This window comes from Sus scrofa, chromosome 5 (assembly GCF_054392235.1).
Source record: "Sus scrofa isolate SSC_HxYL_T2T_F1_AM1 chromosome 5, Sscrofa_HxYL_maternal_Yorkshire_Landrace_v2.0, whole genome shotgun sequence".
Lineage (NCBI taxonomy): Eukaryota > Metazoa > Chordata > Mammalia > Artiodactyla > Suidae > Sus > Sus scrofa.
Window position 1 is genome coordinate 90,308,422 of NC_139387.1, and position 27,207 is coordinate 90,335,628.

The 27,207-nt window shown below is 39.1% G+C and overlaps 1 protein-coding gene and 1 long non-coding RNA gene across 31 annotated transcripts in view; one reads left to right on the plus strand and one right to left on the minus strand.

Moving 5' to 3' along the window:
- Positions 1 to 27,207, plus strand: part of LOC146403532 (uncharacterized) — a 45,809-nt gene that overhangs the window by 12,597 nt on the left and 6,005 nt on the right. The window contains exon 2 of one of the 2 annotated variants that reach the window (XR_014804232.1): positions 26,090 to 26,190. The exons of the other annotated variant lie outside the window; for it this stretch is intronic. This is a non-coding gene — a long non-coding RNA (uncharacterized LOC146403532). The remainder of the gene's footprint in view (positions 1 to 26,089; positions 26,191 to 27,207) is intronic. 2 annotated transcript variants of the gene reach the window in all.
- ANO4 (anoctamin 4) overlaps positions 4,873 to 27,207 on the minus strand; it is a 445,360-nt gene continuing 423,025 nt past the window's right edge. For all 29 annotated transcript variants that reach the window (XR_014804231.1, XM_084957412.1, XM_084957410.1 and 26 more), the window contains 4 exons: positions 25,769 to 25,888; positions 9,271 to 9,376; positions 7,925 to 8,120; positions 4,873 to 5,641 (listed from right to left, as the gene is read on the minus strand). Coding sequence is in view for 28 of the 29 variants with exons in the window: in XM_084957412.1 (XP_084813538.1) it covers positions 7,929 to 8,120; positions 9,271 to 9,376; positions 25,769 to 25,888 (418 nt within the window). In the remaining variant the exon portion in view is untranslated. The remainder of the gene's footprint in view (positions 5,642 to 7,924; positions 8,121 to 9,270; positions 9,377 to 25,768; positions 25,889 to 27,207) is intronic.

Consider the following 27,207-nt stretch of genomic DNA (forward strand, 5'->3'; position numbering starts at 1 on the left):
TTCCCAGGCTAGGGGTCGAATTGGAGCTACAGCTGCCGGCCTGCACCATAGCTACAGCCACACAGAATCTGAGCCATATCTGCAGCCTCCACCATAGCTCATGTTAATACCTAATCCTTAACCCACTGAGTGAGGCCAGGGATCAAACCTGCATCCTCATGGATCCTCTTTGGTTTTGTTGCTGCTGAGCCATGATGGGAAATCTAGTAGTGTCATGTTTACATATTTACCTGATTGTTTTTTTTTCTGTCTTTTTGCCTTTTCTAGGGCCGCTTCCCACAGCATATGGAGGTTCCCAGGCTAGGGGTCTAATTGGAGCTGTAGCTGCTGGCCTATGCCAGAGCTATAGCAACACGGGATCTGAGCCAAGTCTGCGACCTGCACCACAGCTCACAGCAACACTGGTTTTGCCACTGAGCAAGGCCAGGGATCAAACCCGCAATCTCATGGTTCCTAGTTAGATTTGTTAACCACTGTGCCATGACGGGAACTCTGATTTTTGATTCTTTATGTTGATATCTGCAGTTACCAAGTCCACACTTTACAGGTTCACTTTGGCAGAGATAGTTCTTTGGCAGTCAGCTCAATTTGGATTTTCGAGTATGTCTGCTGGTAACATCTTTAGGCAGGTGTGGTTTGCTATTAGGGTGTATTTTCAGGTGACCCCACTACTCAAACTGTGGTCTAGAGTGGATACCACTGACTCAAAACAGTTGGAAAGGACTTATGGCACTCTTCCCTGCCTAAGTGAGGCTGTAGGATGAGCTCTCTGGTTGCCCGAGTTCTCTGATCAGGCTTCCTATATAGTTGGAACTGGGTACCATACTCAGCAGTTGATGAAACTATGAACTAGCTTCCCTGCCTTGGCATGGCAGCAGGTCACGCTCTAGTGCCTGCACATCTCATTATTTGGGGATCTGAATCAGACAAGCTTTTTCTCTGCAGATGGAGAAAGCCAGGGTCTGTGTTCTCTATTCCTACGCCACTGTAAGCAAGGCCATTGGGTGGGCTGCATAGCTTCCAGTGTGCTCTAATTAATTTCCTGGTTGGAAAGGCTGATTGCTGATTGAACAATGGGTGAGCAACAAAATAGTTTTCCTTCCCAGGCAGAGAGAATAGGCTTTAAGACTGGAAAGTCTCTTTGTGGTCTTGACTCAAGTCAAACCATGCCCTAAGTTCCCTAACCAAATAGGGCCACTGGCTTTGCTTTGCAGTTGGTCATTACTGCCTGCCATACTTTCTATTTGAGTGTTGCTGAGCTATGCAGTTTCCAGGTATTTTGGCCAGGCTTTCTGGTAAGGAACTATAGTCAGCAGTGGTTAAGGTGATGATTAAACTCCTTTGCCTGGGTGAAATGGGAAGGCATAGCTCCAAGCTGCTCCTCTAAGTTGTTCCTAATCAAATTTTCTGGTCAGGAGGGGCTAGGAGCTATACTCACTAGTGGGTGAGGCTATGAATTAGTCCCCCTGCCTGAGTGGAGCCCAGGACACCTCCAAGCCTGGCAAGGCTCTTTGTGGTCTTGATTCAATCTATCTACCCTCCAACTTCCCTGGCCCTATGGTCACATAGGTTTGCTCTGCAGATTATCAGCTCAGCCTGCCATACCCTGCTCAAGGATTGCTGAGCTGTGGAGTTTCCAGTTTTTCTAGTTAGGGGGTGCTAGGAGCTATACTCAGTAGTGGGCTGGTCTGTTACTCAGCTTCCTTCCTGGATGGGACAGATCAAGATCCAGCGCTAGAAAGGATCTTTGTTTGAGGACCTGAGTCAGGCAGACCTACATCCCACTAAGTTCCCTGGTCTTGGCTCTGCAGATGAGCAAAGCCTCTCATTTGGACTGCTCATTGAGCTCTACAGGTAAGAGTTTGGTCTGCCAAGATCCAAGTGCTAGTTGTTGCAAGCCCCTCCTCCTTTCTCCATCACACATTACTAGTGGTCAAGACTTTCTTATAATTGTCGGGTGAGATGAAAGTGGGGGCTCCCATGGAGTGACCCACAACAATGTGGGGGCTAGATACGTACCCTGGCCTCTCATGTTCCAATAGAGGAATCCTAGTTAGAGGAGAACCTCTCAATGTGGTGGTGTGCTGGCCTGGAGGAAGGGTATATGATCAGCATGTAGCCATTCCTCTTACCTTCTAATGCTGTATGTTTTGGTCTCTGGTGCAGAGGGACACTTCAGCCTCCCCTTGTTGTCAAGATTTGGCCTTTGTCCACCAGTGCCAAATAGAAATACAGAGACAGAATTTTGGGTGAAGGAGAAGTGAATAGCTTTTATATTTTTTCCAGGCATAGGAGGCCACAGTAGGATACTGCTCTAAAGACTATGCCCTCCTCTGGGAGAGAATAGGAAGAGATTTTATAGTATGAGAGTAGAAAAATAGAAAAGGGCCAAAGGTAAGGGTTAGGGTAGATGCTAACTTGCATCTTCTTCAAAGCTGATGTTTAGTGGCCCCAGGACTGGCCCTGATGATACTTGAGATACAGTGTAGGACTTTCTGGAATGAAGAATTTTTCATCAAGTAGTTAACATCTTCAATTATTGGGGGTTTTAGTTCTGCAGAATAACTCAAAGGTATTTTTAGTGTGTATCCCGTGAGAGGGAACCAGGACCCTACCCCAAGTCTGCACTATTGTTTCTTGACTGTTGCTCCCTTGTCTCTGCACTCCCTCCCTTCCTTGATTAACAACTGTTTGAACCTACCCTTTGGAACTCGGGGAAGGTCATGGAGATGGAATGAAGCCTATTTCCTAAAAACAAGAAATATGGGACACAGAAAGGCTTTTGTGCCCAGGAGTCCCTGACGACTTGGTTTCACCCTGAAACAGGTTTTCAGGGTTCTAGGGTTTTTTCCATGAGTCTTGTCCACAAAGAGTTGTCAGTTTTCTTCCTGGGATTGGAAGGGAAGTCAGGAACTACCTTTGTTGCTATTTTGGCGATGTCACTTCCAACACTTGATTTCTTACAAATACCCTCAGAAATTCCCCTCTACAAGCTTCTTTGCCTTTCTCCCTCTGCAAACCTAAAAATATCTTAAGATGTACCTTGTACCAAAAATAGGGAGGATGAATAAATGTATTCATTATGCTGGAAGGAAGAGATGAAGGAGTATTGAAAAGAAGTATATGCTAGAAATGTATTAGGAATTGTGACTGCCAGAGGCACTTGAAATAGCAAAGGCAGAATTCCATGGGCAAAAACACTTCTGGCTATAGAGTTGTTCATACCAGGTAGAAAGTGGTACTTAAATGTTTACTTCCTTATCCTGACCAGTGCATTGGGTGATCTTCTACCTAGCTCTCAAAGTTCATGGCCCATTCCAAACCCAAGGAGGAGTATACATCCCTTTCCCTACCCCTGCCCCTCTCCCCCCCAAAAGGAGTAGGAGAGAAGCTATTGACTTGTCAAATCCAAGAACCTCTTGGGCCATGATGCTTGGGGTAGAACTTCAGGCATAATGAGCTAAAGTCACAAAAAAGCTACTGACTGCTGGGACAGTAGAGCTGGTTGTTTTTTGGGAGCATCACTTTGTATTTCATCTATTGAGACTTTGCATGGAAATTCCTCTTACTAGAGCTGGTGTGAAATACTTGACAGACTTATTGGGGCCATGATTGAAAATAGAACTCTGCTAATGGCATCTTGTCTTCAGCTCCCATAAAATACATCTCTTTAGGTTTTGCCAGGGTTAGTACAGTTGACCTTTGAACAATGCAGAGTTATAGGTGCCAATCCTCATGGCAGTCAGACATCTGCATATAACTTTTTTTTTGTCTTTTTGTCTTTTTAGGGCCGCACCCGCAGCATATGGAGGTTCCCAGGCTAGGGGTCCAATTGGAGCTGTAGCCGCCAGGCTACACCACAGCCACCGCAATGCAGGATCCAAGCCATGTCTGTAACCTACACCATAGCTCACAGCAACACCGGATCCTTAACCTACTGAGCGAGGTCAGGGATCAAACCTGTGTCCTCATGGATGTTAGTCAAGTTTTCTAACTAAGCCATGATGGGAACTCCACATATAACTTTATAGTTGGCCCCCCATGTCCATGGTTCATGGATTCAACCTAGTGCAGGTCCTGTAGTACTGTAGTACGTATTTATTGGGAAAATAAAAACTTGCTTATAAAGGACTCTTGCAGTTTAAATCTGTGGGTTAACTGTATTTCACTCTCAGGAATGGCAGGTTAGAAAGAGTACTGTAAGATGGAACTATGAAACAGCTGAAGTTGTAGCCTGCCCAAAGCCACTCTGACCAATTCTTCTCATATAAGGGGATATCTAAGGTCTTTGGGAATCCATCAGCATGTGAACCTATGGCCAAAATGAAACAGAGTTTGATGAATAAGATAATGGGTGCACTCCCCTTTTCCCGACTGACTGGCATAGGCAAGGTGATGACATAATTCAAGGGCAAGTTCTACAGTCTCTGGAAGAAGAGTAATTACAACTTTCCAATAATAGACATTGCTTAGAAACACTCTCCCCTTTTGCTCCTCCAACCCCTGTCCTTTCCCTCCTGGACAGTCCCTTTGCTAGGATTAGCAGAGCTTACTAGCAGGCAAGGGAATCAAAAGCATCATAAGTATCATTGGTTGTAGCTCATATTTCCTCAGCAGAGTGCACCAGGGGCATCTTCCAACTATTATGAGTGACTTCTACTTAGCTTGGTACCCAAAGAAGGTAGCATGGAAGCAACATGGAAAAGATGGGTTAGGAAAAAAAATGTAAAAAATGTAGTCTCTCTGAAGGATGAAGTGATTTCTTAGGAGTGTTTGGGAATGACAGACTTTCCTTAAAGATAGTACTCTAAGATTCCACTTATTCTATGAGAAGAAAATACAACAGAATTTCAGAAGACCCGGCTAAAAATATTCCATGTGCATAAATTTATTTGAAATTTTATTGCATCACATTATACAAGCATTAATCATGGCTTCATGTTGATGACTATTTAAATGTGAAAATCCATCATTCATGTCAGTACCTTTTGGCTATTTACAAGTAAGGAAGTTCTATGTACTTTATATATCTCTGTATTTGTCTGTACATATGTAAGAATACATGACTATACATATGTACACACAGAAATACATCTATGGCCATACACATAGCTATAGATATGTCATATATAATAATCTCCTCAGAAAGATCTGAAATTAAAAAAAAAAAAGAAAAAGTTGTAAACAGGGTCTTGTTTGGTGACGTGGAATAAGGACCACATGATGACATTCTAGGAATGTGTGTCCAAGTGAGTGTCCGAATACCCTTTTTAGCCCAGTGTCTGTAAAATTCACATGGGACAGAATGCAAAAAAGGTAGCAAACAGGCTGAAAAACAGGCCCCATATACAAGTTCCCCTTGGTTTTAAAAACTTGAGAATGGAACTGCCCATGATGTGCATGCTTGCTTGGTCAAGAATGGTGTAGGGACAGAGAGCATTTGTGTGCTGGGCTGCAACGTGGTTTCACAGCAGCGTGGTTTCCCAGGCAGTCCTTTAAGGGTGCTGACCACCCCCCCTGCTGCTGCCAACGTCGGCGACATGCACTGCGGTTGCATTTTAGTCATTCACTGGAATGTGCTTTTGCACAGCCGGGAGGAGTAAACAGAGTTCAGGTCCTTGGCTTGGAAACAAACCGTTACCTGGGGGAAAAAAGAATGTATTAAAATCCTAAGGAGTTTCAATCATGGCCCATCAGGTGAAGAACCTGACATAGTGTTGGTGAGGATGCAGGTTTGATCCCTGGCCTCGCTCAGTGGGTTAAGGATCTGGTGTTGCCATGAGCTGTGCTGTAGGTCGCAGACACAGCTCGGATCCCTAACTGCTGTGGCTATGGTGTAGGCTGGCAGCTGCAGCTCTGATTCCACCCTTTGCCCAAGAACTTCCGTATGCAGCTAGTGTGGCTGTAAAAAGAAAAAAAAAAAATCTTAAGTACACATGATGGCTTCAAGGACACGATGTGCAATGATCTGCACTGAGGGTGAATCAAAGACTTTCGAAGAATGAGTAACCCTGAACCCCATCGGGGTGGTATAAATAGTATTGTGTCTGCTTTACAGAAGAACAGACTGTCAGAAAGGCAGCCTGAAGGAGGGTGACATCCTGCCAACTCTGGGAAAAATAGAGACAAAAACTATCCTTTCAAGTAAAATTTAGAGATGGCCTCCTCTGGGAGAAAGCAGCTCATGATGAGATGAGGCCGTAAGGAACTCCCAGGTGTGATGGGACCGGCAGGCAACACAGCACAGCTCCAGGTGTGCATAATCCACCACTGTGCCTTGGTCTCTGGGCACTGGAGCTCCTGGGAGCAGTTCTCTTCACTAATGCCCGCTTCCTACTCCAACTCAGGCCATCTGGACAGTTAGCCTTTCTCTCCAGAGAAGAAGCAATCAGAATGGGAAGGCAGTGCAGGGGCTTGGAGCAAATTCTAAAATCCCAGAAGATTCACACCAAATAGGGTCTTAAAGTATTGTTTACTCCAACACCTTTTCTCTCGCAAATGTGAAAACTGAATCCAGGGGAATGTGCCACTCCAGATAGAGAATGGAAAAGCCAGAACTAGAATCTGCTGGACTATAAAAGGATATTTAACAATACTGAAAACCCCTTATAGTTTTCCACACCAAATAGGCAGACTTGGAAAAATTAGGTAATTTTCCTTAAGTTTCTAACCAAATGGTGGATCTTGGAAATGGCAGCATGACTAAGTAGCAAAACATTTCTTGCCTTTAGTGAAGCTAAGGCCTACTTTGGAATGGGGTGGGACCATGTTGAACCTCTAAATACCACCGTATCCCCATGGTGGCCTGAGGTCTAGGTGATTTCCTCCAAGTCCACCCATATATCCAACTTATAACTGCCTCCCAGGTTCTTAACACAGATCTGGATTGAGAGAACTTTACTAATTTAACAACAAACATCTCTGTAGATATCTGCCACATTGTAACCTAAAGCATACTTTTACCCCTGTATGTCACATTTTTCTTTTGGAGGCCAAATTTTGGAAAATGTTTTCAAAGTTTGTCTTCAAACAAGTGGAGAGAGAAGAATGAGGACAAGTAAGGCAAAAGAAAGGCTGTAATATTAGATTAGCAGAGTATTAAAACTGAACGTTCATTTCATCATTGAAGAAACCAGAGAGGTGATGTGACTTGTCCAAGGACACACAGAGAGTAATTGCCTTGCCAGAGAGAAGGTTTCAGAAGAGCTTTCTCATAAAATATGTGGGAACATTATGGATCTTTCTTGCAATATTTTTAAGTTTAATTCATCAAAGTGTTCATCAATTAAAATGTATGTGCATTTAATAGGTATGGAAGGATCAAGTTCAGTCCATAGAGATTTCCTAAAGATGCTTACAGTTATGCTAGGGAAACCTAATAACTCTTTGAAAATAATAAATGAGCAATACATGTCAATGCTCGTCAATACATATGGTACTGATGCATTAAACAGATGTTTATAAGGACTGTCAATGGGCTGATGAGTCTGGGGAAACCTCCTTAAGGGGGTGTAGCATGACATGGATCAGCCTGAGAGGAGGTAATAAATGGGTGATAGAGGGAAGGCCATCTTAGGTGAGATGAAAAGGTGAATTTAACATTCTCAGGGTAACATGTCCTTTCTTTCTGATTAAAAAGAATAGCCAGGCTGGAGTGGAAGGGAGAGGAAGGTTTATTTCAGGGAATACGAACACCTAGGCCAATTCATGAAGACCTTGGCAGCCAGGCCAGACTGTGACATGGAGGCTGGAGTTGGGTACAAAGGGAAGACCAAATGAAACTTGCAATTAAAGAAACAAGCTGTTTTTTTTTGTTTTGTTTTTGGTTTTTTGAAGTTTCTAAAGGATTTTTTTTTTGAAGTTTCTAAAGTGAGAACTAGGCCAAGCCTTGATTCAGGGAGTTGAAAGTCCCCCTCTCACCGACCTGGTCACGGCCACTCATTGTGGTGTGCTTTTCCATTTTTCTTCCTCTCCTTCCGTTCCTTCTGGAGACGCTCCAGTTCTGCTTCATACATCATCTCCTGAATCAAGTACTTCTCTCTTCTCATTCGATCCCTTAGATCTTTTGGGAGGTCTGGGATCAGATATGAAATGAGGTGCTTTATACAAAACACGAGGTGCTAAAAACACAGGGGAGAATACAACAGAGTCAGGTCTATTGTGCACCCTTAGTTGGGAAGAGCTCTGGGAGCTGGTCCAGAACAGGGATGCGGAGGCTCTGGAGTGTCTGGAAAGTGGAATGAGGCTAGGGGAGGTGTGTGTGAGAAAAGAAAGTCCCAGGAATAGATGAGGACTGAACCTCATGTGATGGCACCACACAGGAAATGAGATGAGGACTCAGGAAAGAAGGGGGAGAAACAATGGCCAGAGAAGGCAAGGGAGACCTGGAATATACTTTGTAGTCAGAAAGCCCAGGTTTGAATTCCAGCTCTACTTTTACTGTATAAGAGCCATCTGTTCATCTGAGGATAAGTCACTCTGTGCCTCAATTCCCTCATCCACAGGATGGGTGTTGTTGGGAAAATTTTAAGAAAATATTTTAAAATGCTCCTTGGTTTGCTAACTGCTTTATTGGGAGGAGTCAGGTACCAAGCTCACAAATCTCTGAGGTATGCCTGAATAAGAAACTTCTAGCCTGAACCAAGAGGCAGCCTTCACCTGCATTGGTCTGGCTTTAATATGTGTGACAAGGGAGATGAAATTTCCATTTATGGGTACAGATATAGGAATGTCAACTATTTTTAGTAGCGATTTTCTTAAAGACTAAAAGAAAATAGATGGATTTTTAGTGACACTCAATACAGGCATTACTAGGTAGATTATATTTTATAAATTCATAAGTAATGTCATGGTGATACACAACAAGAGGGTACCACTTGTAACATGCAGTTCAATGTTTCCTTGAACACCTGCATGAGACTCATCATGGAGGTTGTGAGAAGCAAATTGTGAACAGTATGTATCAGAAGCTCTGGGAGTGGGGGTGGAGAGACTGCCATTTTTCTGAACTTTAGTATTTTATGACCATGGTTCTTAAACTTAGAACCAATGATTCCTGACTTACCCATTAACAATCAATAGTGGGCTTTACTTACTCTAAAATATAAGAACTTTAAGGAGAAGAAGAGAATAAAAAGATGAGAAATTATTACTATCCTACTTCTGGACATATATAATCACATTGAAAGTTCTCATAACTTATGGTCATTTGTTACTTCTAGTTTCTTCATTGTGTCAAAGGAAATACAGGAATTGGTTGGCAAAACTTACCTCAAAAACAATGATAAAAGCCAGTCGGGCTGCTAGGACATGCCAGAACTGCAGTGTGTAGCCATAGGGCACCAGTGAATGAGGAGGGTCACGGTAGTCTCGGTATCTATAAGCATACAGGAGAATGTGACATTCCAAATTATGATTGCCCTGGAGTTTCTATTGTGGCTCAGAGGTAATGAACCCAACTAGCATCCATGAGGATGCAGGTTTGATCCCTGGCCTTGCTCAGTGGGTTAAGGATCTAGCATTGCTATGAGCTGCAGTATAGGTCACAGACATGGCTCAGATCCTGTGTTGCTGGGGCTGTGGTTTAGGCTGTCAGCTATAGCTCCAATTCAGACCCTATCCTGAGAACTTCCATATACCACAGATGCAGCCCTTAAAAAAAAAAAAAGATGATGGTCCTGACTCCTAAATCTCTTTACATCCTTACTATGTATGTAGTCCTCATTCATGGGAGAAAAGTATACAAAGTTTCTATATACTAGAATCTGTGGTTTTGCTTGTCCAGCATCTCTTCTTCTGGTAAAAGAATCTCTCTCCTCTTCTGGGGAATCATCCGTGTGGGCTGGGCAGGGTTCATCCCCTCCCTGACCCCAGCTAAGATGAGCCAGACTTGATCAGATCACCAGGTCTTCTGGTAGAACGATCACTTAATGAATTATCACTAAGCCCACAGAAGGTAAAGCCTTGAGCTGCTGGGGGCATCACAAACTGTGCAGAGAGCCTGCTTAAGAATGCAGTCAGTGGAATAAAGCAGAGCTAGCAGAAAGCTGGTATTTTGCTGATGATACTGGAGGCTTCGAGTCTAGTCATGGCTAATGTTAATATCACCCCTCCAACCTCCTGGTTTCCTGAATCAGTTCAGTTAATTTGTTTTTGCTTAATTCAATTTATACTGGATTTCTGCCACTCATGACCAAAGAATCCTCCCTAAAATATGCTCCAACTGTAACTTTTGAGTTAGCATCAAATGTTTGTTATCTACTAGACACAAGCACTATCCTAGGAACTTAAATCCCTGTGATTCCATTTTATCCTTATCATACCATTTCTATTACCAAGTGGGAAAACTAAGAAGTGACTCAACACCATACAGTTTTCATGTGTTTTGAATGCAGTTGTTTGTTTTCATTAGCTCAAGAAATGTGAGAAGATCTGGAAATATTGGTTATTACAACAGTTCTGATGCGTAAACATGCCAAATTTCCTTTGTCTGAGTAAAAATTATCATTGTCCAGATTCTCATGTAAGATAGTACCTAACCTCAAGGTTGTCACCAAATTGTATATAAGGATACAGGCTAACTCCTATGCAGAGCATCCTTGAATAGTATTAAGGACTACAAAAATAATAGCTATGACTATTAGCATCATCAATATAATCATTTTAATTATTGTTAGTGTCTATGGAATATAGTAGTATTGTATTATTACTTTGCCAGTAAAGTGAAGTTTATGATGAGTACTTGATGCTGAAATTAAGAATGAATGTTTATTTCTGACTTATGTCACTATGCATAAAACCCTCCAGGTCCATTCATAGTGTTGAAATGGCAACATTTCATTCTTTTTTTGTGGCCGAGTAATATTCTTGTGTGTGTGTGTGTGTGCCCATATATCTATATGAGTATATATCACATCTTCTTTATCCATCCATCTGTTGATGGATAATTAGGTTGCTTCTATATTTTGGCTACTGTATATAATGCTGTTCTTTTCTAAGAGTGTTTTCATTTCCTTCAGAAATATACCCATATGCTTAGTGAAGTAAGCCAAAGACAAAGAATGTATGTTTTCACTTATATGTGGAAAACATGAAAGAAATAAATGAATGTAACAAAAGCAGAAATAGACTCCGAGATACAGAGAACTAACTGTATAAGGGAGAGAGCTGAGGGGGAAGGGGATTAAGAGGTACAAATTACTAGATATAAAATCAATAAGACACAAAGAAGTAACATACAGCACATGGACTATAATCAATATTTTATAATAACTTTAAATGGAGTATAATATATAAAAATATTGAATTACTATGTTGTACACCTGAAACTAATATCACACCATAAATCAACTATACTTAAAAAAGACTGGATCTGTTAGTTCCTTCACACTGTTAGTTTTCTATATGAAGGTGAGAATTAGCTAATCATCTAAATAAAACATTCTTCTAATATATAGGTACATAACCTGTTCTGTCATAGGTCCAGTAAAAGTGCCTGAAAATTTAGGAAGAGTACTGTTAAAAGTTTGCATAGACTATTCTAACCCCTTTTACTTTTGGCAGAGCAAGCTAGTCAAGAATCAGGAATTGTGTTTTCTGCAATTAATATAACAAATGTAATTTCTTCATTTGCCTTTAGCTATGTATATTTCTAATATAGTACATGTAAATATTCCAGAAGAAAAAATGGCAGTATGCTTTTTAGTATACACATGGTTAATTATTAGACAAAATTATATATTAAAAGGAGAGAGCCTGAATTCTTCTAAGGATCACTTTCACTGACTCCTTAAACTTTTTACACGATAATGTTCACTGGAAAAGGAAGTTCTTCTCAGGAGCCCCTGGCCTCTTTCCAATTTGTGCCTCTTTGCTCTTGGCTTTTGCCCTTTGTTTTGCCTGTTCCATTGTCTAGCTTCTCAGACCCTGTTTGGCTTTTCACTGGAAAAATTTTGACAAATATCTTCCATCCCAGATACCTTCTAAGTTTACTGGGTCCAAAATCATGGTTTTTCATTGACCTTGCAGACCATTTTCCTTGACTATTCCTAGAAAATACAATTCAGATGTATCATTCTTAAAATTCATCCTGCAAACTCAGCAAATAAATGAATTCTTTTTTGGGGGGGGACGGGGACTGTACCTGTGGCACATGGAAGTTCCTAGGCTAGGGATTGAATCAGAGCTACAGCTGCTGGCCTACACCACAGCAACGCAGGATCCAAGCCATGCCTGTGACCTACACCACAGCTCATAGCAATGCCAGATCCCTGACCTACTGAGAGAGGCCAGGGACCAAACCCGTATCCTCATGAATATTAGATGGGTTCCTTTCCGCTGCACCACAGTGGGAACTCCCATAAATGAATTCTTTTATTCACCATAGCTAAATAAATTAGGATACATCAAAGAGTCATTAAATATAAACTTGAAAACTAGAAAGTTGAAATACTTTTTATGATTCAACAAGAGTAGATGATCAAACACAATGACTTATTTGTAAAGCTGTACACATGCTGTGCGAAAGTGAAAAGTTTGTAGTTAGCGATTTTAAATTTTAATTCCTAGATTTTTCAATGTCTTAAAAATTAATGTTCTTTATATGCTTTTAAACATCTAGAAAACACTTATGGCAATGGTGAGTTGGTAACATTTTAGGTACTTTCTATATACAGATCAAGTGGTTGAGAATATACATCTATTTGTTCAGCCTGTGTATAATATATGTCCATTTGTAGATCTATCACAGAGTTCTGGTAACCTGTGCCCAGAGGAGTACAAGGGTCTGAGAATGAGAATCAGAAGTTAGAAGATTCTGAGGAAGTTTTAGTTTTCAGAAGCAGCAGGCTTCTGGCTTCCTACTCTCATTTTACCATAAAGTCAGCTTTCTCTCTAGAAAATTTCTAATTGCTACCCTAAGGGAATTAAAACTTAGTGGTGCCAATGAGTTTGTCATCTGCTTCAGGGCCTCTATCTGTCTTTAGAATTATGTACCAGAAAGTATACTAGAACCATGTTTGGGGTTCGCCTCATAATGATCTTGAATAATTCATGAAGCATCTATAGACATCCGTTTTCCCTATCAATAAACTTAGGGTCTGCCTCATCCTGCTCTAAAATTTTGGACTCACTCTTCTATGAATTTGCAGATGACCATTGTAAGCGGAGTTCTTTTTTCTTTTTTTATTACTCAATGAATTTATTTCATTTATAGTTGTACAATGATCATCACAATCCAATTTTACAGGATTTCCATCCAACAACCCCAGTGCATCTCCCCACCCCCCAAACTGTCTCCTTTGGAAACCATAAGTTTTTCAAAGTCTGTGAGTCAGTATCTGTTCTGCAAAGAAGTTCATTCTGTCCTTTTTTTTCAGATTCCACATGTCAGTGAAAGCATCTGATGTTGGTGTCTCATTGTCTGACTGACTTCACTTAGCATGATAATTTCTAGGTCCATCCATGTTGCTAAAAATGCCAGTGTTTCGTTCCTTTTAATGGCTGAGTCATATTCCATTGTGTATATGTACCACATCTTCTTGATCCACTCCCTTGTCAATGGACATTTAGGTTGTTTCCATGTCTTGGCTATTGAAAATAGTGCTGCAATGAACACTGGAGTACATGTGTCTTTGCAAGTCATGGTTTTCTCTGGGGAGTTCTCATTTCATACTCCAGCCTACCCCAGATCTGTTGGCCTCTTCCATGCAGCAGAGGTTTTGGGGAGGGCTGTGCTCAGATGTCATTTGTGCCCTGTGTCTTTTATTGATGAGTCCAGTTTTCTGCAGAATAACTGGCTACATGCTTTCGGGCACTTGTACAAAGAAAACATTCCCCCGCCCTCCTGTAGAAACAGCCAGGGAAGCCAAGCTTCAAGCTGATGAAATCAGTTTCACTGTCAGCTTAGTACCTTCGAAGACACTAAGTAGTCCTGTGGCACTGATGTTTGGAGGCATTTCTTCAAGTGAAATCAGAATTGTTTTCAGAAAGTAAAACTTTAAACTTCTTAGCTTTAATTTTACACATGGAAAAGTGGGATATTCTTCTTTGGTTTAAGTTAGTGAGTTCTCTAAATCTGCTTATTTCTCAGGAAAATGGATGCTCTGCTTGCAAACATTATTTTTCTAGCACCAGCTATATTCTAGCACCAGTTCATTCATTCCCATTTTTTAAACTGTAAAAATTATATGTACATTCAAAAGAATGATGTGAATCTCATCCAGGTTGACAGAGAACATGATCAGTAGCTTAGAGATGCCTCACCAGCAATGCCAGATGCCCTGAAAGCTGACTGCTATTGTAATTTTCTGCTTTGCTTTATAGTTATGCTACTTATGTAAGTGTTGCTAAATAAAACAGTGCTTAGTTTTGTATGCCTTGAATTTTATGTAGATGGAACCACACTATTTGTGTTATTTTGCAATCGTACCTTTATTATGCAATTTAAATAACTGATATTACTACTAACCACACTGATATTATTAATATTTTGCTTTTTTTTTTTTTTAAGGCCATACCCGTGGCATATGGAAGTCCCCAGGCTAGGGGTCAAATAGGAGCTGCAGCTGCTGGCTTACACCACCACCACAGCAATGTAGGATCCAAGCCGTGTCTGCTATCTACACCACAGATCATGGCAACGCTGGATGCCCCTACCCACTGAGTGAGGCCAGGGCTTGAACCCGCATCCTCATGGATCCTAGTGGGATTCGTTTATGCTGTACCACAACGGGAACTCCACCACACGGATATCATTACTATAATTTTACACTATATCTAACGTAAGGTCAATCTCCACCTTCTTTGTTGTTCTTCAAAAAATGTCTTGACTGTTCTTCATTCTTTGTATATCTATATAATGGTATTTTAGCCCTCAGTTGCACAAGATGGTGTAATCATAATTCCTAATTTTCAGAACTAATTTTACTGGTCCATTCTAATTTTCATGTTTCTTTAATCCTTTAACAATGCAATGAATGCTCATAAATCCTCTATGCAACCTAAGCATTAAAACATGACTGAGAATTTACATGACCTTTGGGCTCCTCCTTCATCGCAGCTCCTTGCTTCTCTTATCCTGAACTTCATTTTCATCATTAACATACATTTTTGTATGTATATGCATATTCATTTATCTGAATATTGTACTGCTTAGTTTTGCTTGTTTCAAACTCTTTAGAAAGGATGTTATACTGGATGTAGTCTTCTGAGGCTTGGTTTTTTTCACTATCATGCTACTAAGACCTATCCATGCTATTGCATGTGGCAATTTACTACCATTGCTATAAAACAGACCCTAGCATGAATATATTGTTGTTTTATGTAGTGTGTGTTTTTTCTTTTTTCTTTTTGCTTTTCACAGCCGCACTTGTGGCATGGAGGTTCCCAGGCTAGGGGTCAAATTGGAGCTGCAGCTGCTGGCCTACACCACAGCCACAGCAACATGGGATCCAAGGCGCATCTGTTACCTACACCACAGCTCACAGCTTGTAGTATGTGTTTAGGAGTTCCCGTCATGGTGCAGTGGTTAACGAATCCGACTAGGAACCATGAGGGTTGGATCCCTGCCCTTGCTCAGTGGGTTGACGATCCAGCGTTGCCGTGAGCTGTGGTGTAGGTTGCAGACGCGGCTCGGATCCCGCGTTGCTGTGGCTCTGGCGTAGGCCGGTGGCTGCAGCTCTGATTTGACCCCTAGCCTGGGAACCTCCATATGCCGCAGGAGCGGCCCAAGAAATAGCAAAAAAAAAAAAAAAAAAAAAAAGTATATGTTTAAATTTATACTCATAAGCTGCTCATTCCTCTTATTTTCTTTCACCTTTCCTAAACATGTAAGGTTTTGAAAAACAAAGCTTATACCTACCCACCTCAGCAAATGCCCTTTGGGTAAAAGTTGGTTACAATGTTCTGAATTGCACTCTGTTTTTATTTATTATTAAAAAAATTTTCTTTCCATGTTGAGAAGTTTTAAGATCTACTTCCTTAGCAACTTCAAGTATGTAACACAGTCTTACTAACTGTAGGCATCACACTGTGTCTTATAGTCCCAGGACTTATTCAGAAGTTTATAAACATTTTGCCCACCTTCATACGTTTGCCCACTCCTACTCCCAGCCTTTGCCAACCCCCAATCTGTTCTCTGAATCTATGAGTTTGGATTTCTTTTTAGATTCTACATATAAGTGAGATCGTACAGTATTTACATTTTTCTGATATATTTCACTTAGCATAATGCCCTTCAGGGTCCATCTACGTTGTCACAAATAGGAGGATCTCCTTTTTTATGTCTGAATAATATTCCATTGTATAAATATAGCACACTTTCTTTATACATGTATCCATCAGTGGGCACCTGGGTTGTTTCTTTGTCCTGGCTATTGTAATGATACATTAGATATCGGGGTACAGACTATCTTTTTTAGTGCATTTGTTTCCTTTGGATAAATACCCAGAAGTGGAATTGCTGAATTATATGGAAGTTCTATTATTAACTTTTTGAGGACCATCCCTACTAGTTCCGTAGAAGCTGCACAATTTATATTCCCACCAACAGTGCGCAGGATTTCCCTTTTCTTCACATCCTTGCCAACATTTGTTACTCCTGGTCTTTTTGATAATAACCATTCTTACAAGTGTGAGATGATACCTCATTGTGGTTTTCATTTGCATTTCCTTGATGATTAGTGATGTTGAGTATATTTTCGTGTACCTGTTGACCATCTGTATGCCCTCTTTGGAAAAAATGTTCAGATCCTCTACCCACTTAAAAAAAAATCACATTTTTTTCTCCTGCTGAATTATATGTGTTCTTTATATATTTAGGATATTAACTTTTTATCAGATAGACAATGTGAAAGTATTTTCTCCTATTCAGTAGGTTGCCTTTTCATTTTGTTGATGATTTCCTTTGCTTTGCAGAAGATTGATGTAGTTCCACTTGTTTATTTTTGCTTTTGTTGCTTTGTTTTTGTTGTCAGATTCAAGAAACCATCACTAAGACTGATGTCAAGGGGCTTACTGTCTGTTTTCTTCTAGGAGTTTGGTGGTTTCAGGTCTTACCTTCAAATCTTTAATTCATTTTGAGTTAATTTTTGTGTACGGTGTAAGACAGTGGTTCAGTTTCATCTTTTGCATGCGGCTGTCCAGTTTTCCCACCACCACTTATTGAAGAGGCTGTCTTTTCACCATTGCATACTCTTGGTATTCCCTCATTTATACTTTGATTTGGATGTCATTATGTCTTAGGTCCTTTGTCATAAATTGATCATATATGTGTGGGTTTATTTCTGAGCTCTTGATTCTGATCCATTGACCTGTTTCTGTTTTTGTATGACAATTAGTATTATTAATTACTATTACAATTAGTATTTATACTGTTTTGATTATTATTTCCTTGTAATATATTTTGAAATAAGAAGGAGATGTCTCCAGCTTTGTTCTTCTTTCTGAAGATCACTTTGGCTAGTCTGGGTCTTTTGTGGTTCCATACAAATTTTAAGATTATTTATTTTACTTGTGTGAAAAATGTCATTGGAATTTTGATAAGGATTGCAATGAATCTGTATATTTTTTCAGGTAGCATAGACATTTTAACAATATTCTTAAAATCTATGAGCATGAATTTTTTTTTATTTACCTATGTCTTCAGTCTATTTCATCAGTGTACAGATCTTTCATCACCTTGGTTAAATTTACTCCTGGGTACTTTATTCTTCTTGTGCAGTTGTAAATGGTTCTTTTTATTTTTTTTTAACTTTTTCTTTTTTTGCTTTTTTTAGGGCCACACCTGTGGCATATGGAAGTTCTCAGGCTAGGGGGCGAATCAGAGCTGTAGCTGCCAGCCTGCACCACAGCCACAGCAACGTGGGATCTGAGCATTGGGATCTGAAACCTACACCATAACTCACAGCAATGCCAGATCCTTAACCCACTAAGCGAGGCCAGGGATTAAACCTGCATCCTTAGGGGTAGATACTAGTCGGATTTGTTTCTGTTGTACCACAGTGGGAACTCCCTTACTTTCTATTTCTGATAGTTTATTATCTAGTGTATAGAATCATAACTTATTTTCATATATTTACTTTGTATCATGCAACCTTACTGGATTTGTTTATTCTTAACTTTCTGATTTTTTGTATATAATCTCATGTCATCTGCAAACAGTGACCATTTTACTTTTTCCTTTCTCATTTGGATGTTATTTATTTATTTATTTATTTATTTTTGCCTAGAACTTCCAATACTGTGTTGAATAAAAGTGACGAGAGCCTTCTTGTCTTGTTCCTGATCTTAGAGGAAAAGCTTCTAACTTTTCACCTTTGAGTATAATGTTAGCTATGTGCTTGCCACATGTGGCCTTCATTATGTTGACGTGCATGTGTTCACTCTACACCCACTTTGTTGAGAGTTTTTATCATAATTGTTAGTGAATTTAGTCAAATGCTTTTTCTGATCCATTGAGATGACTGTATGATTTTTATCCTTTATTTTGTTAATGTGGTATATCATGTTGATTTGCATATATTGAACCATCCTTGCATTCCTGAAATAAATCCCACTTGATTATGGTACATGATCCTTTTAATGTATAGTTGAATTTAGTTTGCTAATATTTTTTTTCATTTAAAAAATTATTGAAGTATAGTTGATTTATAATATGTTAATTTCTGCTGTATAGCAAAGTAATTCAGTTATACACATATAACTATCCATTCTTTTTCAGATTCTTTTGCCATATAGGTTATTACGAAATATTGAGTAGAGTTCCCTGCTATACAGCAGATTCCTGTTGACCAGCCATTCCACATACAATAGTCTGCATATGCCAATCCCAAACTCCCAATTCCTCCCTACCATTCCCCTTTGGTAACCAGAAGCTTATTTTCTATGTCTGCTTCTGCTTTGTAAATAAGTTCATTTAGTATTTTTTAAGATTACACATATAAGTGATGTCATATGATACTTGACTTTCTCTGTCCAACTTACTTAGTATGATAATCTCTGGGTCCATTCATGTTGTTACAATTGGCATTATTTCATTCTTTATGGCTGAGTAATATTCCATTGTATATATGTACCACATCTTCTTTATCCACTTCTCTGTCAATGGACATTTAGGTTGCCTCCATGTCTTGGCTATTGTAAACAGTGCTGCAATGAACAGTGGGGTGCATGTATGTTTCTGGATTATTGTTTTGTCCAGATATATTCCCAGGAGTGGGAGTGCTAGATCATGCAGTAGATCTATTTTTAGTTTTTGGAGGAACCTACATACTTTTTTTCCAGAGTGGTTGTGTCAATTTACATTCCTATCAGTGTAGGAGGGTTCCCTTTTTTCTGTGTTTCTCCAGCATTTATTGTTTGTAGGCGTTTTGATGGTGGCCATTCTGATTAGTGTGAGGTGATACCTCATTGTAGGCTTTATTTGTGTTTCCTAATTAGTGATGTTGAGCATTTTTTCATTGCTTTTTGCCATCTTTGTGTTTTCTTTGGAGAAGTATCTATTTAGATCTTCTGCCCATCTTTTAAATGATTTCTTTAAATATAAAGCTGTATGAGATGTTCATATATTTTGGAGATTAATCCCTTGTCCAACCCTTCATTTGCAAAGATTTTATCCCATTTTGTGGGTTGTCTTTTTGTTTTGCTTATGGTTTCCTTTGCTGTGCTAAAACTTTTTAGGTTTAGTTAGGTCCCAGTTGTTTATTTGCTTTTATGATCATTATCCTAGGAGATGAATCAGAAAAAATATTGCTGGAGTTCCTTTTGTGGCTCAGTGGAAATGAATCTGTCTAATGTACATGAGGATGCAGGTTCAATCCCTGGCCTCGCTCAGTGGGTTACAGATCCAGTGTTGCCATGAGCTGTGGTGTAGGTCGCAGATGTGATTCGGCCCTGCATTGCTGTGTCTGTGGTTTAGACCAGCAGCTACAGCACTGATTCAACCCCTAGCCTGGGAACCTCCATATGCCACAGGTGTTTCCCTAAAAAGACAAGATGACAAAAAAGAAAAGAAAATACAACATACCAAAATATGGGATGCAGCGAATGCAGTTCTAAGAGGAAAGTTCATAGCAGTAAATGCCTACCTCAGGAAAAAAGGAAGCCTTCAAGTCCCTTCTAGTCCCTTATACCTCAAGGGACTAGAAAAACAAAGCCCAAAGTTACTAGAAAAAAGGAAATAAATATCAGAATGGAAATAAATGAAATAAGACTAAAAAGAGCATATAAAAAGATGAAACTAAGAGCTGGTTCTTGGAGTTCCATGATGATCTAGTGGTTAAGGATCCAGCATTGCCACTGCTGTGGCTCACAGCTGTGGTACAGGTTCTATCTCTAACCCATGAACTTTTGTATGCTATGGGCATGGCCAGAAAAAAAAAAGAGCTGGTACTTTTAACAATTTTTAGACAAAATCAACAAAACTTAGCTAGACTCACCAAGAAACACAGAAGACTCAAAATCAGAAATGAAGAGGATATTTTATCGATGACACCTCAGAAATACAAAGGATCGTAAGAGATTATTGTAAACAATTATGTGCCAATAAATTTGACAATCTAGAAAAGATGAAAAAAAATCATAAAAATATACTGCCTACCAAGACTGAATCAGGAAGAAAGAAAATCTGAATTGACCAAGTACTAGTAAGTAGAATGAATCATACTATCAAAAACCTCCCAACAAAAAAACGTCCAGGATAGCTTCACTGGTGAATTCTACCAAATATTCAAAGAATTAGTACCAGTTTTTCTCAAACTCTTCCTCAAAGTAGGAGGGAATTCTTCCAAACTCATTTTACATGTCCAGCATTCCCCAAAATTCACACAAGGACACAAGAAAAGAAATTAAAGGCCAATATCCCTGATGAACATAAATGCAGAAATCCTCAAGAAAATATTAGCAACTGAATTACCAATAGCATTTTTCACAGAACTAGAACAAAAAAACTAAGTTGTAAGGAAACACAAAAGACCCCAATAGATGAATCCTGAGAAAGAAAAATGGAGTTGGAGGAGCTAGGCTCCCTGACTTCAGATCATACTGCAAAGCTGCAGTCATCAAAACAATATGGTACTTGCACAAAAACAAACATAAATCAGTGGAACAGTATAGAAAGCCCATAAATAAACCTATGCACCTGTGGACTATTAATCTACAACAAAGGAGGCAAGAATATACAATAGAGAAAATACAGTCTTTTTAAAAAGTGGTACTGGAAAAACTGGAAAGCTACATGTAAAAGAATGAAATTAGAACACTCTCTAACACCATACACAAAAATAAACTCAAAAGAGATTAAAGACCTAAACTTCAGGCCATAAACTATAAAACTCTTAGAAAAGAAATTATAGGCAGAACACCCTTTGACATAAATCACAGAAATATCTTTTTTTTTTTTTTTTGTCTTTTTTGTTTTTTTATGGCCGCACCCAAGGCATATGGAGGTTCCCAGGCTAGGGGGTCAAATTGGATCTGTAGCTACTGATCTACACCACAGCCATAGCAACACCAGATCCGAGCTGTGTCTGAGACCTACACCACAGCTCATGGCAATGCCAGATCCTTAACCCACTGAGCAGGGCCAGGGATTGAACCTGCGTCCTCATGGATACTAGTCTGGTTCTTTAACCCCTGATCCACAATGGGAACTCCTGGTATGTTGTATTTTCATTTTCAAATGTCTGAAGATGTTTTTTGATTTCTCTTTTGATTTCTTCTTTGACTTATTGGTTGTTCAGTAGCATGCTGTTTAATTTCCATACATCTGTGAGTTTTCTAGTTTTCTTCCTGTAATTGATTTTCACTTCATAGAACTAATGGTCAGAAAAGATGCTCAATATGATTTTAAGCTTAAATGTATTAAGATTTGTATTGTGACATAATATGGTCTTTAGAAGATGTATATCCTATCACTTTTTGATGGAATGTTTTGTATTTCTCTGTTAAGTCCTTCTGTCTAACATGTCCTTTAAGATCACTGTTTATTGATTTTTTTTTTTTTTTGGTCTTGGAGATCAAGTGTGGTCTAAAAGTCTCCTAGTATTATTGTACTAATGTCTATTTCTTTCTTTAGGTCAATATTTGTTTTATATATTTAGGTACTTCTATATTGAGTGTTTTGAGAAATACATTCTCTTGCTGGATTGATCCCTTTATCATTATGTAATGATCTTCTTTATCTGTTACTTGTTTTTAAGTCTATTTTGTCTGATATATGTATGGACACTCCATCTTTCATTACATTTCCATTTTCATGGAATATTTTTTTTCCATCCATTCCTGTTCAGGCTGTGTGTGTTCTTACATCTGAGTGAGTGTTTTGTAGGCAGCATAGAGATAGGTCTTTTAAAAAAAATTATTCATTCAGGCACTCTACGACTTTCAATTGGAGAATTTAGTTCACTAACAGTGAAAGTAGTTATTGACAGGTATGGACCTATTTCTACTTTGTTCATTGTTTTCTGGCTCTTTTACAGTTTTTCTGTGTCACTTTCCCCTTCTCCTACTTTCTTCCTCTTGGGTTTTGATGACTTTCTTCAGTTTTATCATTAGATTCTATTACCTTTTGTATATCTATTACAGGTTTTTGCTTTGTTGTTAGCATGAGGTTCACATATAGCAACTTGTACTTTTCACAGTATTTTAAGTTGATAACAAGTTATGTTTGATTGCATTCTAAAGCTCTACATTTTAGAATTCTAAAGCTCTCCCCTACCAAGTTTTGTTTCTGATGTCACAATTTACATCTTTTTAATTTTTTATATCCTTTCACTAATTATTGTAGTTATAATTATTTTTATTAACTTTCATAACCTTCATGCTAGCTTTATAAGTGATTATTCTATTATCTTTTAATATATTTACTGGGGATATTTATCATTTCATAAGTTTTCTTGTTACTAAATAACAATCTTTAGTTTCAGTTTAAAGAAGTCCTTTTAACATTTCTTGTCATGATGATGAACTCTTTGCTTTCACTTGTTTGGAAAACTCTCTCTCCTCAACTCTGAAGAACAACTTTGCTGAGTATATTTGCTTGGCAGTGTTTTTTCTTTCAGACCTTTAAATGTTTGGGGCCATTCCATTCTTTCCCACAAAGTTTCTTCTGAAAATCTGTTGATAGTCTTATGGGGGTTACCTTGAGGGGCAAACCTTAGAGATGTTGTAGGTTTGGTTTCAGACTACTGAAGTGAAGCAAATATTGCAACAAAGTGAAGTCACATGATTTTTTTTTGATTTCCCAGTGTATATGAAAGTCATATTTACAGTATTCTGTAGTCTATTAGGTGTGCAATAGCATTATTACTAAAAATGCTAATCATCATCTGAGCCTTTGGTGACTTGTAATCTTTCTGTTGGTGGAGGGTCTTGCCTTGATGTTGATGGCTGCTAAATTGATCGGGGTGGGGGTTGCTGAAAGTTGGAGTGGCTGTGGCAATTTTTTAAAATGAAAAAAAAAATGAGGTTTGTTCCATTGAGTCTTCCTTTCATGAATGATTTCTCTGGAGCAGGCAATGCTGTTTAGTAACTTATCCATAGTTGAACCTCTTTCAAAATAACAGTCAATTCTCTCAAATCCTGTTGCTGCTTTTTCAACTAAGTTTATGTAATCATTTGTCACCATGTCAACATAATACATCTTCACCAGAAGTAGATTCTATCTCAAGGAGCCACTTTCTTTGCTTATCCCATAAGAAGTAACTCTATGCTCATTAATTTTTATCGTGAGATTGCAGTGATTTAGTCACATCTTCACCTTATAGTTCTAAGCTAGTTCTCTTGCTATGTCCACCACATCTGCATTTACTTCCTTCACTGAAGGCTTGAACCCCTCAGTCATCCATGAAGATTGAATCGACTTCTTCCAAACTGCTGTTAATGTTATTTTTCACCTCTTCTCATGAATCACTAATGTTCTTAATGGCAGCTAGAATGGTGAATACTTTTCCAGAATATTTTAGATTTATTCTGCTCAGCTCCATCAGAGGACTCACTGTCTATGGCAGCTTATAGCCTTATGAAATGTATTTCTTAAATCATTAGACTTGAAATTTGAAATGACTCCTTGAATGGGCTACAGAGTGGTTGTTGGGTTAGCAGGTAGGAAAACAACCTTAATCTCCTAATCTCCAGCAGAGAACTCAGAGTGTCCACGTGCATTGTCACTGAGCAATCATATTTTGAAAGGAATCTTTTTTTTCTGAGCAGTAGGTCTCAGCAGTGTGCTTAAAATATTCAGTAAACCATGTTGTAAGTAGAATATGATGAGATTCAAACCTTATTATTCCATTTATAGAATATAGGCAGAGTAGACTTAGCATAATTCTTAGGATTTTCAGAATGATAATTGAGCATTGGCTTCAAGTCACTAGCTGCATTATCCCCTAACAAAAGAGTCAGCCTGTCCTTTGAGGCTTTGAAGCTAGGCATTGACTTCTCCTCTCTAGCTATGAAAGTCCCAGATGGCCTCTTCTTCCAATAGAAGGATGTTTCATCTACATTGAAAATCTATTGTTTAGTGTAGTCACCTTCATAAACTGTTTGAGCTAGATCTCCTGAATAAATTGCTGCAGCTTCTATGTCAGCATTTGCATGTTATGGAGATGGCTTCTTTCCTTAAACCTCATGAACCAATCTCTGCTAGCTTCATACTTCTGCAGCTTCCTTATCTTTCTTGGCTTTCACAGAATTAAGAGAGTGAGGGCCTTGCTCTGGATTAGGCTTTAGCTTAAGGGAATATTGTAGTTTGTTCTTGTCTAAAAACCACTAAAACTTCCTTCAGGTGAGCAATAAGGCTGTTGTACTTTGTTATCATTTGGGTGTTCACTGGAATAGCATTTTTAACTTCCTTCAAGAACTTTTCATTTATAACTTGGGGAATTGTTTGGCACAAGAGGCCTACCATTTGGCTTATCTCTGCTTTCAATGTCTTTCTCACTAAGCTTAGTCATCTCTAGCTTTTGATTTAAAGTGAGAGATGTGTGACTCTTCCTTTCTCTTGAACACTTAGTGGCCACTGTAGGGTTATGATCAATAACATTAATTTCAATATTGTCATGTCTCAGGGAATAGGGAGGCCCAAGGAGAGGAGGAGAGAGGGAGGAACAGCTAGTCAGTGGAGCAGTCAGAATAGAACACATACACCATTTATCAGTTAGGTTCACTGTTTTACATGTGCATGGTTCCTGGCACCCCCAAACAACTTCAATAGTAACATCAAAGATCACTGATCACAAGTCACCATGATAAATATATTAATAATGAAAAAATGTGAAATATGGTGAGATTTAGCAAAATGTGACAGAGCCATGAAGAGAGCAAATGGTACTGGAAAAATGGCGCTGACACACTTGCTTGACGCAAGGTTGCCAGAAACCTTCATTTTTTTTTAAAAAATGTAATATCTGGGAAGCATATAAAAATGAGATGTGCCTGTGTGCAACAAGTTGTTTTTCTCTTGTTGCTTTGAGTTTCCTCTCCTTGCCTTAACTTTGACACAATTATTATGTCTTGGTGTGGGTCTTTTTGGGATTTTCTTATATGGGCTTTCTGAATCTGAAAGTCTGGGTTTCACCCCAGAGGTTCTGTTTTAATTGGTCTGGGTCTCAGTCTGGTAAAGAGGAGATTTATAAAATCTTCCAGGGGATTTTAATGCATAATCAAGGTTGAGAACAACTGATTTAAACACACTTGGTTGAAAAGGGCCTCTGTCTGAATGTCACTTCTGCATGGCAGAGCCAGCTCAGCTGAGGCTGAGTGCCATTCTCACCTACAGTACTTGAGTGGAGTCCCCGAGAACTCACTGCCATCAGACTCAGGCTCAGATCGGTTCTCAAAGTCAGAAATCCGGAACACAGACAAGCTGGCATTCACATAGCCAACCATGCATCTAAAATAGAAAAAAATCAGACTTTATAATTAGAACTCTGATTACTTCTGCATCCAGTTCACTAAGGCTCTACTTCCGAGAAGTTTTGTAGTGGTAGGTGCCTTTAGGTGGCCCTGCCTTGACCCAGGCACTCAAGTTGGAATACGCTGAAAAAACACTTGGGTATGTTAAATGAGAAACAAATCATTTCTTTTGGTCTAGTCTTTTTTGTGTGCAGAATAGCCATACAAGAACACCACTACTGCAATCAATGCTTCAGTGAAATAGGTGAAAGACAGCATTACATGATCAACATAAGTGAGGTAAGTCACCACATCTTTCATTGATGATACACATATGCATAACCACATTCATTCATTAATGAATATCTGTACTTGCTCATGATGCCTTGAATATGACTGGTGTGAATATGACCTCCCTTCCCAACTCACATCACATGTTTCTGTCATGCTTGATTATGTTCCCTGCATGTATCATATGCTTCCATGCCTCCGCTCATGTTATCTTTTCTGTTGGGATTCCTTATTTATTTCTTACAACTAGAAAATAGTGCCCATCTTTCAATGGCCAACTGAGACTCCACCTCTTCGGTGAAGTCCTAATCCCCTCTGTCAGAAGACTCATGCCCTTCTCTCCATGGTGCCACTATACTTACTTCAAAATTGCCATATATCTTATACTACAGTTGGTTGCATACGTGTATGTCTTTTCTGGACGGTAGATTTTGTGTGTGTGTGATCAGAAGATGTGCCATAGATATATTTGTATGAGAGGACCTAGGACAGCTTCATGCAGTGTAGAAATCTGGTAAATACTGAATTCATTTGAATTGATTGGAGGAAAACTATAAAGTACCAGAGATGCTATCAAGGCCTTGAGAATGGACCAGGAGTAAATTGTTGGCTGGACCTCCCAGCAATTATAAGCCTCTTGGAACACATGGCTCTCTGTGCTGAGGGTCAGTATATTACAATACAAAAACTTGGGCTTTAGGGTCAAATTGCATCTCTGCTGCTTCCTAGCCATGTAATCTTGGCAAACTATGTATCTCCTTTAAGGAAAAAAAAAAGTTTGCCCTCATAGGTTCCTTAGGGGGATGAAATGAAATGACATATGTAAAGAAAGTGGTATTATGCTTAGCATATAGCAAGATCTTAATAAATGTGAGTGGATACTACTCACTTTTTTTCATGCACCTAGCAGGAGGTCAATAAATAATTATCAAATTGAATGAACAAATCATGGTCTTCAGACTCTTCATTAACATGTCTGGGGTGATTATCCTAAGCTGCTGAACACCAAGCCTGGATGATGATAAA